The 14,528-nt window shown below is 38.7% G+C and overlaps 2 protein-coding genes across 2 annotated transcripts; both read right to left on the bottom strand.

The window, feature by feature from the left end:
- Positions 1-929: 929 nt before the first annotated feature.
- LOC307029241 (acetylcholine receptor subunit alpha-like) lies at positions 930-7,185 on the bottom strand. The gene is made up of 9 exons (XM_079665008.1): positions 6,970-7,185; positions 5,819-5,961; positions 5,686-5,730; positions 5,260-5,369; positions 4,655-4,850; positions 3,893-4,130; positions 1,926-2,149; positions 1,462-1,701; positions 930-1,377 (listed from the first exon to the last, which is right to left on the bottom strand). The coding sequence occupies exons 1-9, from the start codon at positions 7,010-7,012 to the stop codon at positions 1,249-1,251; spliced, it is 1,368 nt and encodes a 455-aa protein (XP_079521134.1). The 5' UTR covers positions 7,013-7,185; the 3' UTR covers positions 930-1,248.
- Positions 7,186-11,116: 3,931 nt separating this feature from the next.
- On the bottom strand, positions 11,117-14,196 carry chn1 (chimerin 1). Its single transcript, XM_079667445.1, has 4 exons — positions 13,771-14,196; positions 12,916-13,053; positions 12,180-12,285; positions 11,117-11,782 (listed from the first exon to the last, which is right to left on the bottom strand). The coding sequence occupies exons 1-4, from the start codon at positions 13,784-13,786 to the stop codon at positions 11,611-11,613; spliced, it is 432 nt and encodes a 143-aa protein (XP_079523571.1). The 5' UTR covers positions 13,787-14,196; the 3' UTR covers positions 11,117-11,610.
- Positions 14,197-14,528: the final 332 nt, after the last annotated feature.

Here is a 14,528-nt window from a genome sequence, read left to right as displayed (position 1 = left end):
TCAACAACGATTCAACCAATCAAAATATACTGAGGGAAAAAGAGGCGGGGCGTACTCCACCTACACTACACACCACATGCAAAGCAGGTACACATACTTCCTGATGCCCCCCGTCAAGTACGACACATATTATATTTAGTAATAATACTGAATTAAACTCTGTAGTCTATAGCTTTGTTATTATTTGAAGACGCAAGAGTTTTAAAAACGCTTGAACTATGTGCAGGGGAGGGTATAATTAAAACAGGACTGAGATGAGATACTATTCCCTTCTTAGACATTATAACTTGTAGCCTACTTATAATACATTATGAGTTATACATCTTAGAAAACCTAATTTCAGATGGTGGATTGTAGTTATTGAAGGTTTTTTCAAAGAGATGGTTCCTAGTGAATGTTGAGGAAGTGTTTAAAAAGCATGGAAAGGAAATCAAAGTTTGGCAATTCATGAGTTAGGTGTACATATTTCTAAATGAACAACCAAGTCTGGTAGGCTATATGTAAAATGTATAATCAAACTTTCAGAAAGCATAATTTTCCTACAAAAGTAATAGTTTATTATTGTTAATAAGACTTGTTTTATATGTTTATTTGAGTCATTAATCTACACCAGCCCTCAGTTTTTCCTTTTTTTAAATTCAATAACTCTACGTACATCCTTTATGAACAATGAATCATACGACTGTATAAGGTGACAGGGGTTATTTGAAGGGACAGAACCACAGAGAACTATGACTCAACTCTTCAATGTCCCTCAGCTTTTCTTATAACTCAATGTTTTGTTTTACAGCCTGAGATATCATCACGCTCGTCAGCATCATTGCCTCACTTCAGCTTAAAAATGCAAAATAACTACTTTTATATTTTCCACCTTTACATATATGAAATAATATGAGTCAAAAGGATTCTGGACACAGAGCAAGACTTGATCAGCCTGAAAAACATATTTCATTTTTAATTCAGTTGTTCCCTAAACAAACATGTGAAAGAATATATGAAATGTTTTTAAACAAATTCAATATCTCAATTGCATACATATATATTACTTTAAAAAAGTAGAGCAACACAGCTCTAGCAAAACATATCCTGAAGCTACTGTATACAACATTACCTTTTACATATACACATGTAGGAACACAACATCAAAGAGCAAAAAAAGACTTATAATGTGAATGCAGCTATTGTTCAAAGTTAGACAGGTAAAACAGGATGCAGTTACGCCCAGCTGGTGCACTCCACTCCAGGACTTTAAATCGTGCTCAACTCAATGAGACGGCCTGCAAACACACCTAATGTGCCGATGAGACACACTGCCATGAACACACAGAGCAGGATGTGATCCAACACCATGGCTACAAACTTCCATTCTTCAGCAGCCTGGAAAGAAAAGAGGGACAATATGTTACACAAAGCGTGACTAAAGAACAGTATTACTGACACTTTCTGTGCAAGAGAGATTACATTGTTGGACTCCTCGTCCGATTTCATGGTTTCTGCGATGTATTTGACTCCTTCAATGGCACTGCGGACGTCAGGGTTCTTAGTCATGGGCGACTGATAGGGAACAGAAGAGGCCTGGTTGCCTGAGATGTCTGAGATGTCAAAATCAGCACCATATAGGTTGGGTTTAACCTGCATTTCCTTTCCTGGGCGTTTCATTGTTGAGAAGAACATGATGTTGGGAATGGTTTCAATGAAAACCTGCTCATAGAAAGACAACAGATATGCATCATGTCATACAGCATCAGAGAAGTTGGATTATGTCAAATGAACATGTTATGCCTACTACCACTAGATGGCAATATCATACAAAGAAAAATAAATGAAGGATTGTTCTCTAAAGCTTGCCAAGTTTGAGTGGTAAAGCTCTTCAGTCAAAACAATATTAGGTTAAGGTTTATGTTCCCCTCTGTTTATGTGCTCACCTTGCGGACCCAGTCTGGCATTGTGTGAGTGCTGGGGGAGCGGTGGTGGGTGTTGATGACGATGACAGTGATAATGATGGAGGCAATGACGAAGACCATAGTGAAGAGCATGTACTTCCCAATGAGTGGTACAGCACTGGAGGTAGAAGGAATCAGCTCCACAATGACCAGCAGGAACACAGTCAGAGACAGCAGGACGGAGATGCTGAGGGTCATCTTCTCACCTGGGAGACACAGAAGACATCTTTTGTGATCATCAAGGGTATCATCATGACCTTTACAGGACTTTAGAAATCATCGATAATCATCAAACTTGTTTTAGTTCAACTGGTCACAACCGGTAAACATATGAAACAAATGTCTGTGGTTCACAAATCAGCATGGGGTCAAAAAGGATTTCAAATGTTGTAAGTGTAAAGAACATTGTATGTTTACAGCAGCAGGAAAAGTCAACCTACAACAACACATTCTATGTTATTTGAACACATCTTTACTTTTAAAGACACTGAAATAACCCCTAAACTGAATTAAAAATGGGGAGCTGCCGTATTGAAAGAATGTTTGTACAAAACACTAAAAACATGCAATCTTAATACATCGCCACAAGGGAGAGCTGTTGCTGTGGGTAGTAAATACTTCCATTACCCTGCCATCCAATCAGGATGCTACCCCCACTATTAACACAGCACACAATAACTGCACTGTTCACACTCGAGAATAGGAGGTATTTTTGCTGTTGTTTCTAAACTCAACAATAGAACAAGTAAACTAATTCTGACACCTTCTCACAAGTGAAATGCTAGACGTGTTGTTTTGTTGCTCAGATAGAGCAGTTATCCCGGAGAGAGCATCTCTTGGCACCAGCTTCTCCTCCACACTTTCCTGTCAGCAGCCATATCAGACACTGGAATCAAGTGATGTATTATACATTAAAGCAAAGGCCCGCTTTCAGACATGACAGCACAGAGGGACCCTGGGTAATGAGGCAGAATTACACACTGGAAACACGGCCAGTTGTGCACACAAGCAGTGCAACTACTGCATCAGCTGATGTAGGGACACCTCAGAATTAGGGACGAGGATTAGTCCAACATGATGTCAGTTAACATATCGTATCTGTGTTTTTATGTCACATCATGATACCACAGATAATGAAGATAATGTCGCATTCAGTAGATGTTTTTTTTGGGCAACTTCACAATACTAAATCAGAGGTTGTTTTTTTGTTGTTTTGTATTTGCCTATCTCCATATTATACATATATACAGTTAGCATGTATTAATCATTATCTCAGCTGAGAGTGTCAGAGAACTTTGAGCCATCCATGTTCAAGAAATAGGTTGACATTTAGAGAAATAAGCTTATGTGCCGTCTTGCTAAGGTTAAGAAAACCAAAACCTCTTTCATAGCTGTGAGCTAAATATGACACTTTACAGCAAAGAAACCAGCTTAGCTTAGCTTAGCACAAGGAGTTGAAACAGGGGAAAGCAGCTAGTCTGGCTCCGTCCAATGTGCCTACCAACACCTCGAAAGCTCACTAATTAACTGAAAGGACTATGTCTTGTTGTCACGGTGAGAGTGCCAGACAGAGAGCCAATTAGTGAGTTTTAGAGGTGATGGTGGCAGCTATAGGGAACAAGCTAGTCTGGCTCGAGTCAGAGGTAAAAAATCTGTTTACCAGCACCTCACATAAACCCTGCTCACTGTATTTGCATACGGCACAATGTCAACTTGGCCTATACAATAGATGATGTATTTGAAGAGCTATTGTATATATATATTGTGTGTTGTTATTGTTGAATATGTATAGATTGTATAGACTGTAGATTACCATACTGTATGTGGTAAATGTCATCTTTAATTGCTTTTTGAAAATCAGAAAAAAGCACTGATGTCATCATAATGTCCCCGTGCTATTGATTAATACTTTATGTTATATCCAAATTGTGGTCTCAGTATCAACATACCAGAGTCTGTAGGAAGATAGAAGACGAGGCCGGTCAGGAAGGAGAAGAGCATGCAGGGGATGATGACGTTGACGATGAAGTACAGTGGGAGGCGCAGCATGAGGAAGTGGTAGGTGATGTCTAGGTAAGGGGTTTCCGGGCAGCAAGCATAGTACACCCAGTGCTTCCAGCCGCGGAAATCCTTCATCTCCCACTCTCCACTTTCCATAAAGTTACTCAGGTCAGGGCGGTCACTTTCCTGGTGACGAGAAGCAATACTCAGGGTTAATAAAGGATGGTTTTTAAATCAAATTCCTTAATTATTTCTGTTCCTGTTTGCTAAAAAAAGCATTAAACTGTGTTTTGGCTGCGGTACGGTTGAACTTTGCATACGAAATATCTTCTATAAGATGTTATGGTTTCATCGTGTTTTTGATGTTTAAAAAAAACAACAAAATGTTTAAGTTGTTGCATATATTAGTTAATTGTAAACAGAAATTACCTCATTTGAAAGACTGCTTTTATTCTAATATTTTACAAGAGGCTACTACTCCAATTGTGCGACAAAAAACACAGCATGAAAAAAAAGATTATAAATTGAAGACATAGTGTATATTTTTTGTTTTTGGAACCAATTTCTTAAATGTGTTTTGGGAAACACATTTGCTCTCTCTCCTGGGGAGAGCAAGATTAAAAACAAATTGATACCACCATCAATCTTCTCTGCAACAAAGCTAATAAGTGCAGTTCCCTAAAGAAATGGGGTTGAATGAGTTAAATTACTGGATTGACGACAACCAGGGTTCCATCATAGGTCCAGGTCCCCAGCTTCATAGTGCAGTTCTGCAGGTCAAAGGGGAAATGCAGCACAATGATTTCACAGTAGCTCTTGAAGATGGCAGGCGGGTTCCATGTGATCTTTCCTGTGTACTCCAGCAGCACTTTGGTCTCATGAACGATGGCAAAGTCTCCATCAGCACTGCGGGCACAGACACAAACAGGCAACATCAACATGGGAGATAATAAGTTAAATGTTAACACAGAGGGACATCAGTGCCTGAGGATGGGTTAGTGCTGCGGTCACACCACAGCCAACCAGAGCTCAGCTTGGCACAAGTTGTTGTGGCAGCGGAGCTGGTTTTCAGGGAAAAGAAGCAGCCTGTCAGACGCAGCATATGGTGGGAGGAGGGGGGAGGGGGCTGATATAGAATCCAGATCACACGCTGAATACTGGACTATAGGAAAGTGTGATTAAAAGCACCTCTCCAAGGTATGTTAATTGTTTCTAGAGGTGTGGATGCTTTAGGGCACATAAATATTTTACAAAAAAGGTTTCAAGAAAAACTGAAAGAGGGATATGGTATGTATCAAATAGCCTGTGAACATACTTGTTGTAGAGCACCAGATCAGGCCGCCAAATGTCTTTGGAGGGAACTCTGATCTTTTTGATGCCGCCGTAATCCTGCGGGTTCCACTTCAAGTTTACATCTTCCCATTGCTGTAAGAAATAAATTACACAGAACAATGGATAGGCCATACATTTTGACCCAAAAATAAGAGAGAATTCTTTTATTTTGAATGGAATAAGAAAATTAAATTATCGTTATAAATTATTTTTACATATTAATACATTTTTGTTGAAGGGATTTCACATTTTGGACAGTTATCATTTTTTATTTGATGATTTATTTTTTCCCAATCCTTTTCAAAGTCATATTAATTGGTACATTATTGAGGCTTTCTGTGATATGGTGAATCCAAAGCCTCCCTTTAATCACAACAACACCAATAAACCAATAAACCAAGTATCAAACCTGCTTCAGTCGCACGTTGCTGCTGACAATCTGGTTGACCTCATCCTGTAAATCCAGATAAATGTGTTTAGTCAGTTGGTGACGGTTAATTTTATACAGATGGGTTGATATGTTGTGCGACAAGAGCTCTCACCACACTGATGAGCTGGATGAGCTGAAGGCCCACAGTCACAATCACCGGGTCCTTGAAGTGATTGACAGGACGGACGACCTTATTGTAGCCAATAAAGAGTTTTTGAACTAGAATTGTCTCATTAGCGGAGCCCAAGACAGTGCCTAGAATAAGAAACATACCATAGAGACATGTTGTTTTTCACAGTTTTGTACATTTAAGGCATGTAGAAGGCGATATTAGTCTTTCTTTACACCTCAGGCTGCCTCGTCTTCACTGTGCTTGAAAACTAAGTCCAAAGTAGAATATCTCTTTAAGAACATCTGATACATGTTGGGTTAATTTAATATGAGTTTAAAATAGATGTGACCAGGGTAATTCTATAGGTGTAAGGTGGTTGTGAACATACTGTATGTGCATGTTGTTATTATAATGGACCTACTTTTGAACATGCTGGGCATTAAAAACATAAATGTTGGTGATTTAAAAAAGTCCACATGTTCATTTATTAATTTATTTTCAATGTTTTTCAAGGCTTTGAGAAAACCATTTGGGAATTGTATTCAGGAACATGATCGCAATCCTATTGGCCTCTTGTGTAAATGCATGTATTTTTGCATGCAAATATTTTTAGGGACTAAATTAGAAAAGTCTGCATTCAAACATGCAATCACCCCTGCACGTGTGTTAATAGAGATGTTCTTTTACTCTCACTGCTACATATCTGTGACAAGCCGGGGTAGGATCCCCTTACATTTTTCCGCTGACCTTGAAAAGAAGGTCATTTTACAGCAACATGTTTGCATTGGGTGAATGATTCTACAGAGATTCGACTCGGTAAACTCAAGAACATGAACATAATTATGCAGGTGACTTCATGTGTTGACAGAAAAATGGTTGGAACGCAAAAATGAGAACACCACACATGCTCTTGTCAATCAAAAGCTGGTTTGCACTGACTGAATATTTGCTCATTTTTTGTCGTTGTTTGAATTGGATCAGCTTTCACTGACATGAGACTGGTTTTAATGAACATAATGAAAGCAAACAGGGCTTAGTAATTGTTTTATAGGCTCCAACCTTATCATGCTTTAACACTACAAGTCGCTCAAGCAAAGGAGACAGGCACTTATTTCCACAACATACATTCTCTTCAGTTTGTAAGTTCTTACCTGCTAGAATGACTAGAGGAATAATGCATAACGCAGAGTTCATTGTTGCCAATAAAACCAGGCAACCAATAACCAAGATCCAACTTCAGCACGCAGCCCGCAGACCTCTTGAGTATTAAAACAGCTAAAACATCTCTCAGCACTGGCATATAACTCACAGCATATGCTCCGAGCTCTTCACTGGCAGACGTGTTGTTATTGTCCAACAGCGGATGTGAGTGACTAGCTGCCAGTGCTTGTCATTTGAGAGGGCCGCATTCTTTGTGATCGGCAAGATCAACATGCCGGAATAATCCACCACTGAAATATCCCATCCTGAACTTGGCCACACTCATCCCGAAGTGAGAAGAGACACAGCAAATGATTGCTGCTTTGAACCCCCATTGATAAACTCTCATTACAGACTTTAAATCCGTACGCCGGTGATGCATAATGTTTAGCAACTAGAATGTTCATATGTCTCCTGTATGTATGCGTTTGCCTTCTATTTGGTAATCGAAGTTTGGGTGACGTGTGACATTTTTTGCATTTTGAAGGATGGGATCTTAAAATAAAGCTTTGTCAATTTCCTGCTTGACCTTGGAAACAGTATTTTACACAATGGTCTTGGGCCTTTTCAAACTATCATTTTGCGTTACATTGAATTACATGATCAATATCAATGTGCTGAGAAAGATCATGTAATGCAATAAAAGGCTCAAGGAAGAGCTGAAAGAAGCTTGTCGTGAAATGATCTAATCGATGCTTATGTCCACCTCAATGTTTCCCCATATGTTTTTATTTATTTATTTGTTCAGCTTGTATCTATGTTATTTTTTTTGGAACACCTATGTCTTATCTGTATAAGTTGTATTGTTCTTTTACCACTGCACAACGCTTCTGTCAAATTCTGTTGTTTTGAGACATGCTCTATAAATACACTAAACTTGAAGCGTGAAGCTTGGAGCGTGAACCTTTGAGCAATGCTCGGTCAGGCAACATTTACATGAGGTTACAGTGTCTCAGATTTGGGATCTTTCTTCTGCAGCATGTAAGAACTTGTTTCTTAAGGGTAATGGTTAATTAAATAAGCTATCTTTTGGTAGGTTACATTTAACAAATCCTCTTAATATTACTTGTCGGGTAGAGAAAAAAACAGAATCTCTTGAAATTGTATGCATTCTGAAAATATACTGAATGAAAGATATGTGTATGAATACATGTTTGCATGTTTGTGATTTATCTAATGTTAAGGTTTCTTTGAACCTTTATCCACCTTGACAGTCTAAGTTGACGGGCAAATAGATATACATAATTGAACTCATAAGAGCTTTATTTAAGGTGAATGATAATGTGAGATAAGAATAAAGTAAGACATTTTTCTTTGGGTCTATCTGTATTTATATATATTGTTTGAGTGATGATATCTAATATGGTTGGTTTTACTTTTCTGCTTCAACAACATTAAAAAGTCTTTCACTCATTGTTGATACATTTCTAGTTGTTTTGTGGTGTATTGAAGAGGTGGATGATGAAGCTTTGTTTTAGAAAGTATTCTCTTAACGTCCAGCTGCCCTTAACAATCAATAACATTTAATCTAAGATAATTTAGATGCTCAAACAGCCTTTGTTTGTGTCTTGGGAGCCAGGTGTTACCCCCATATTCTCCTCTTTTGCTCTACCCCACCCTGTCAGTCCGTGATGGGTCAGGCAACTCAATTTCCTCCCATCCCGAGTCTGTTCAATCAGCCAGTCACTCAACCGGCCGCCTCATTCATCTCACTTAAGGACAAATGACCATTTTGGCAATGCTTGAATTAAGAGAGATTTGTCTCGACCCACCCCCTCTCTATCTCCAATCACTCAGGCCAGCTGAATGTACACCATGTAAGCATCGCCTCGCCTTTCTTCAGGTATGTAACACGGGACAGGCCAGCATTGTGTCTGCTCGCTGGACCTGCAGTCAGGCGCTCTGGAGCTCTGTCCAGTGGTAATTAAAACACTTTGAAGGCTCACAAGGCGTTTACAGTCTCCAGAGGACTGTGAGCTGTGTCTTTATATGGTTTATATCTGCTCTAGGTGATTAAATGTTCATTGAATCTGAATGAAAGCACCCATTTAATATCTGCAGGGGGTGGACGAAACTGCACCACATACTGGATGTTTATGCCTCGATGAAAATTAAGAGGATTAGAGGTTTTATAGAAGAGATTATTATGTGCGCTATATTTTACATAATGTTCCAACATAAATATACAAATTGGACTGCATTGATAGTATTTCTTCACAATCAATGGACAATCTTGTACAATAAACAGTATGTTGTAACACTGTTTTATAGTATTTCAGTTGTTTTGTTCAAAAGTAAAACAAATATTAATGTACAAGGAATATAAAACTCAAGGAAATAGCATTCATGATTACATTGTTAATATGATTACATATAACATGCTTTATGTGAAATATATGTATATACGATATGATTATAAAAACAGAATAAATGTTTCCATTTCTGACAATTCACATGGATAAACTGAGTATTTCTTTATAATTCAACATTTGAAAATGTATTCAGGTCATCAGTTTGCAGGGAGGTAAGCGTCATGATCCAGTCAACAAAGAAAGGTCAGTTATCTCATGGATCGCAGCCTTTCAAATGTAGTCTCATTACTGGGAAAGAGGCACATCCACGCACAATGCATTTGGCAGACATTACTCCAGCCTGGTGTTATCACAGCATCTGACTGAGGGGTAGGAAGCTCGGTTCACCCCCTTTCACAGTCAATGCCTGATGTTGATGAAAGTATGATATGTTTTAAAATGGCTGATAATGGCGGGGGAGGCTAATCGGTTGGATGAAAATCCAATTTTGCCACACTATCACCAGAGACAAGTCGGATTTCGGCTCACATTAACTCAATGTGATGTGGTCACAACACCTGAGTGATTAAATGTCAACCAGTGATTGCTTCTCTGATGCTTTGTGGGGAAATATAAAGCGCAAAAACCTAAACGAAGGCAACAGCTGAACTTGAAGACATAGACAAAATGGAGTTCAAAACGCTATGGTTACATCAGATTCAATATCCGTCAATAATTATCAACCTAAAGGTTAATATGCCCACGGAGGATATATATAATTTAACAGGAAATGTGGCATGAAGACAAAATCCTATTAGAGCCTAAAGTGTTTGAAACAGTGCTCTTGTATGAACCATTGATGGCTGTGCATGCCTGGTTTATATAAATTGCTTGGAAATACATAACCTGTGGGTATTCAAACACAAAATGCATACATTTAATGTGACATTGTTTGCACATGTATTCAGTAATTAACAGTCTCTCGAGTGCACGACTGGTGTTGCCTTAGGTGTTGCGTGTTTGGTTTTAATCTCAAAGTGAATCAGTGTGACTGATGTGTTGTTAGGGGGCTTTTTGAAAAGTCACATGACATTTGGCTTTTAGGCAGAACCTGTCATCCTGAATGTGCAGAATGAAGAACTGTCATTCCTTCCTGTCAGGGTCATCTTGCAGCCACAATGTAAGTTCCTCACTATTTATGTATAATATTTGAAGCAACATTATATAGTCTTTTTAAGGATACTGATGCTGTAATTATGTTTTTTATATATATTGCCTAAATAAAAAGCAACAAAATGTGTTGGTCCTTCCCTTTAATTTTTGCTTTCCCTTTTATTATCTGCTGCACTCAGATAGGAAGACAAGGCGCCTTACTGCTTTTGTAGGTCAGAGTATTTTTGTAATGTTGCTCTGTGTATTGAGGTCTTTTGGAAAACAGGCCAATTGAGATGCAGTTGGTAACTAGCTGGTGAATATGGTGGATAATTTACAGGTTAAAGATAGAGATATTATGCCAGAAAGAAAAACTTTAAGTGAACGATAATGTTGCCTTGTCTGCAGAATCTATAGCCTACATAGAAAAAAGCAGTTTGCTAATAAGTTAGCCGTATCAACGTAGGTATACGTTTTTTTCCCTTTCAGATCTTTATTATGGCAAGTCAGACTCATTAATCTCTTCATTTCTCAGAGTAAGGTTTAATAAATTAAAGTGATCATGCACAATTTGTGTACAAAAACATTACAATACAAAAATTAAATTCACAAATAATGCTGTTTTTAACACAATAGAAATGTTTAGGTCAGGCTAATGTACACATCAACAGGAAAGGCTCATTCAACTACTCATTAAAACATTTGAGTAGATACAAAAATACAGCATCATAGAAATTAACCCGGAAATATCAGTAGCTTATTTTTAAATCCAGCTATACAATGTTTAACAAAAGGGAGCTGAGAATTTGGGCTATAACTAATACAGACCAGACAAAAGCAAAATCACAGCGCTACACGATCTTAACACATGCTGGGTTACGACTACAAAGCAACAAAGACCTTGCACCATGCATGCTGGCCTGTCAGCTTCTGAAAATCCCCCGACAAAAATGGGGAGACATAGAGTACGTGCAAGTGTTAAGTTCATCTTCCAACCCCGAAACAAGGAAGGACAGATGTTAGGTCAACACTAGTCCATACGCAGGGCATTTAAAAAAAATGTATCAATCAATGTAATACAAACAGTCATTCAAGTCTTTACACAGAAGAATGTTTAGATAGCTGTTCTATAAAAGTCTTGATCCATTTTCAGAAGAGCACGTCTTCCTTTTTAATGAGCAGCTCCACCACCTGTCTCTGGTAGCGGATGTCATTGAGTGCTGTCATGGCGTCAAGGTTAGGTACACGCATGAGGGTGGGTCCGAAAATGATGGCGAGGTTCTCTGCGTTCATTAGGTTGAATTGCTCATTCTGGGCCACCCTAAAAACATTAAAGTTTCAAAGTTAGAAACACAAACTGATACTGGAAATACAAATGTGTCGGGACTGTATGAAAATGACTTTGGTGGGGAGGTGGAATGAACATTAGGTTTTTTATTTTGATAAAACAAGGCCCACAATATCTGAAAGTAATGACTTTTTGTTTATGTATGTCTGTAAGTTGTTGCTATTGTCGGGACCCCCTTGAAAAGGAGATGGTGCATCTCAAGGGGTTTATCCCAATGAATAAAAATGTCTATATATATTGAAATATAATATACAAGAACCAGTCTCTTATCATCCAAATGGAAAGAATGCATCGTCCCCCTTCCATGAAACCCCTCCCGCATATTAATTTTCACACAGCCCCTTCGCTCTTGCTGAGCCGCATTGCTAACCTTTTCAAGTGCGCCATTAGGTACTTCAGAGTGTCACTGTGTGATGGTGGCAGCAAAGCGATGGCTTCACGGAAAGCTTCCAGCTTCTTCTCTGGGTCTGTGAGCTCTGAGCAGAAACAGAAAGCAGGGTGTTGTCAGAGAGGCCAGAATACACTCTCTGACCACAGAGGACACAAACAGGAATCAATGTAGTTATTTCCTGTTGGGTAATAAAAGCCATTAGTCTCTGAGAAGAAGTCTGAGGCTGCATGAAATGGCTAATGCATTTTAACATTGTAAATGTGTTCTCGACTGTGGTGGTTGATGAAATGACGGGCACAATTGGAGTTGAATTACGTATTCAGGACTTGAATTCAGTGTTGAGTTTGCAAAGCCAATGGCTGATTCTGGGAAGTCTGTTCTAGCTGCAACTGAGGAAAATGACCAATGCATGTGCTTGTCCAACGCAGTATAACACAACAACCCTACAAACTACAGCCAGAATAATGCTCAGTTGTAACATAAATCTAATTGTATTGAAGGTTATTACATTTGATTTCATCACAAGTGTTTCTGTTGTTTTACCCACCTTATTAAGGCCAATATAATGCATTTTCTGCTAAATAAAAGATGATTAAAGATCACTTTACTTTGATTCCATGTTACTAGCAAACAACATACAGCTGAATACTGACTCTTTGTCCCCTTTATTGCAGCACTCAGGTGTGTTTCTGACTAATTTTTTCTTGTGACTTACTTGCAGCTTCGATGAACCTGGGGTAAGCGTCGTATGAGATGATGGGATCGGGCAAATCCCTGAGGTAAAGTTTGAGTGCACCCGTGATGATATTGATGTCTTCATAGGCATTCACTGAGATGTCTGTCTTCTCGCCATCTGTGAGGATATGTGATGGAATAAGGGAGACAAGACAAAAATAGTTTTCACACTGCAAGAATAGCTGACAATCGACACCTTCACATCACCGTGTGAATTGAGGAATAAAGAGATTGTGTTACTGTGGGTGGATAAAAACGCTTCCCCTCGCTCTGTATTTTGTGAAGTCGCTGCTATCATCCGCCTGGCCTGTTTCATTTTGACTTTCCCTCAGTTATGCATGCTTTCCAGAGCAGGCCATGGCCTACTTGTGCTGGCAGACTGAACATCACAGCGCTGTGAGCTGGAATGACACTCTGTCATGGATGATTTCCCACATGCGGATCTGGAGGAGACTTTAGCCCAGTGCTGCAGGGTTTTTCTTACAGTTAAAATTCACACTGCACTGGGCAAAGACAGGCTCATTCTCACTAAGTCTCCTACTGAATCCCAACACAGCGCAAGAGTTCTCTTTTTTTAAGAGCTATGTTTAAAGCAGTGAAAGAACATCCATGGTTTGTATCCCCTGAGGTCCCCCCCCCTGTCTGTCCACACTGTGAAAAGCTGCGTGAGATGGTCAGGATAGGATTTGCACTCCCAGATGGACAGTAATCCTCCACAAATGTGTCACTTTCTCGTGAATCTGAAATGCTATGTGTGTCATATGTACACAAATGAAGGCATGCAATGTCAATCATCATTGTATGAGTTGAAAGGAATCTATAAAGCAACACGTACCTTTGTCAAAAGCCATCTTGACCTCTTCTAATGAATCACTAAATCCAGATATTCTGTAAAGGCCTTCAGACTTCAATCCTTGAGAAAAATATACAATAATGATTAAAAACTAAATAACAACCTTTCACAGACATTGTCATGGCTGTCATGAGTAATGTAGAAAAATTCGCCAGCACATATTGCCTTGGGTAATTTAGGAAATGCCATTTAACACCCTTAAATATGCATAGGAAATTAAGGATAAAATGTCCACAATGTCACACAATAGAACAACACGGGCAGATGCAAATAGTTTTCTGCATCAGTGGGCAAAATAATAAAGACATAAATCAAAGTTAGCTACAGACATATATTAGTGGGAAGACAATGAGGGAGCAATGAGTTTCCTACATAGTTGAATGATTTAACTGAAACGCAATCAAATAAGGCAGCAGGAAACGCAGTAATGTATTCCTCATTACATGTTCTCAATTACCAGCACACTCATCACTCAGTCATCCCCCCCGCACAAAAACATTAACTCTGTTAGAAATGTAAGCAGAGTTAAAGTAATGTAAATCACTTAGTATAAAAGTAGACGAACGCATCAACAGTAAAGAGGAACAATAAACCTGTTTAAAATGCCTTAAGATTTACTGGACATTAGCTGAATAGGTTCGATTATGAATAGTTCATTAAAAACATGCTATAGTTTAAAATCTTATTTAATTGATTACCCACTGAATATTAAATATTGTCATTTAAATGCTTTAGCTGAT

The sequence above is a fragment of the Notothenia rossii genome, assembly GCF_949606895.1.
Source record: "Notothenia rossii genome assembly, chromosome: 2".
Taxonomy (NCBI): domain Eukaryota; kingdom Metazoa; phylum Chordata; class Actinopteri; order Perciformes; family Nototheniidae; genus Notothenia; species Notothenia rossii.
Note: the sequence above shows the minus strand (reverse complement) of the source record. Positions and strands in the feature narration are given on the sequence as shown.

Bases quoted from the DNA above. Each gene is read 5' to 3' on its own strand.
- LOC307029241 (XM_079665008.1), bottom strand. From the start codon at position 7,012: ATGAACTCTGCGTTATGCATTATTCCTCTAGTCATTCTAGCAG. The intron at 5,731-5,818 runs GTGAGAGCTCTT...CTGGATTTACAG, and splicing joins TCATCCAGCTCATCAGTGTG to GATGAGGTCAACCAGATTGT. The intron at 4,851-5,259 runs GTATGTTCACAG...CTGTGCCCGCAG, and splicing joins GATCTGGTGCTCTACAACAA to TGCTGATGGAGACTTTGCCA.
- chn1 (XM_079667445.1), bottom strand. The intron at 12,286-12,915 runs GTAAGTCACAAG...GTTTCTGCTCAG, and splicing joins CAGGTTCATCGAAGCTGCAA to AGCTCACAGACCCAGAGAAG. The intron at 11,783-12,179 runs GTTAGCAATGCG...TAATGTTTTTAG, and splicing joins CTAATGGCGCACTTGAAAAG to GGTGGCCCAGAATGAGCAAT.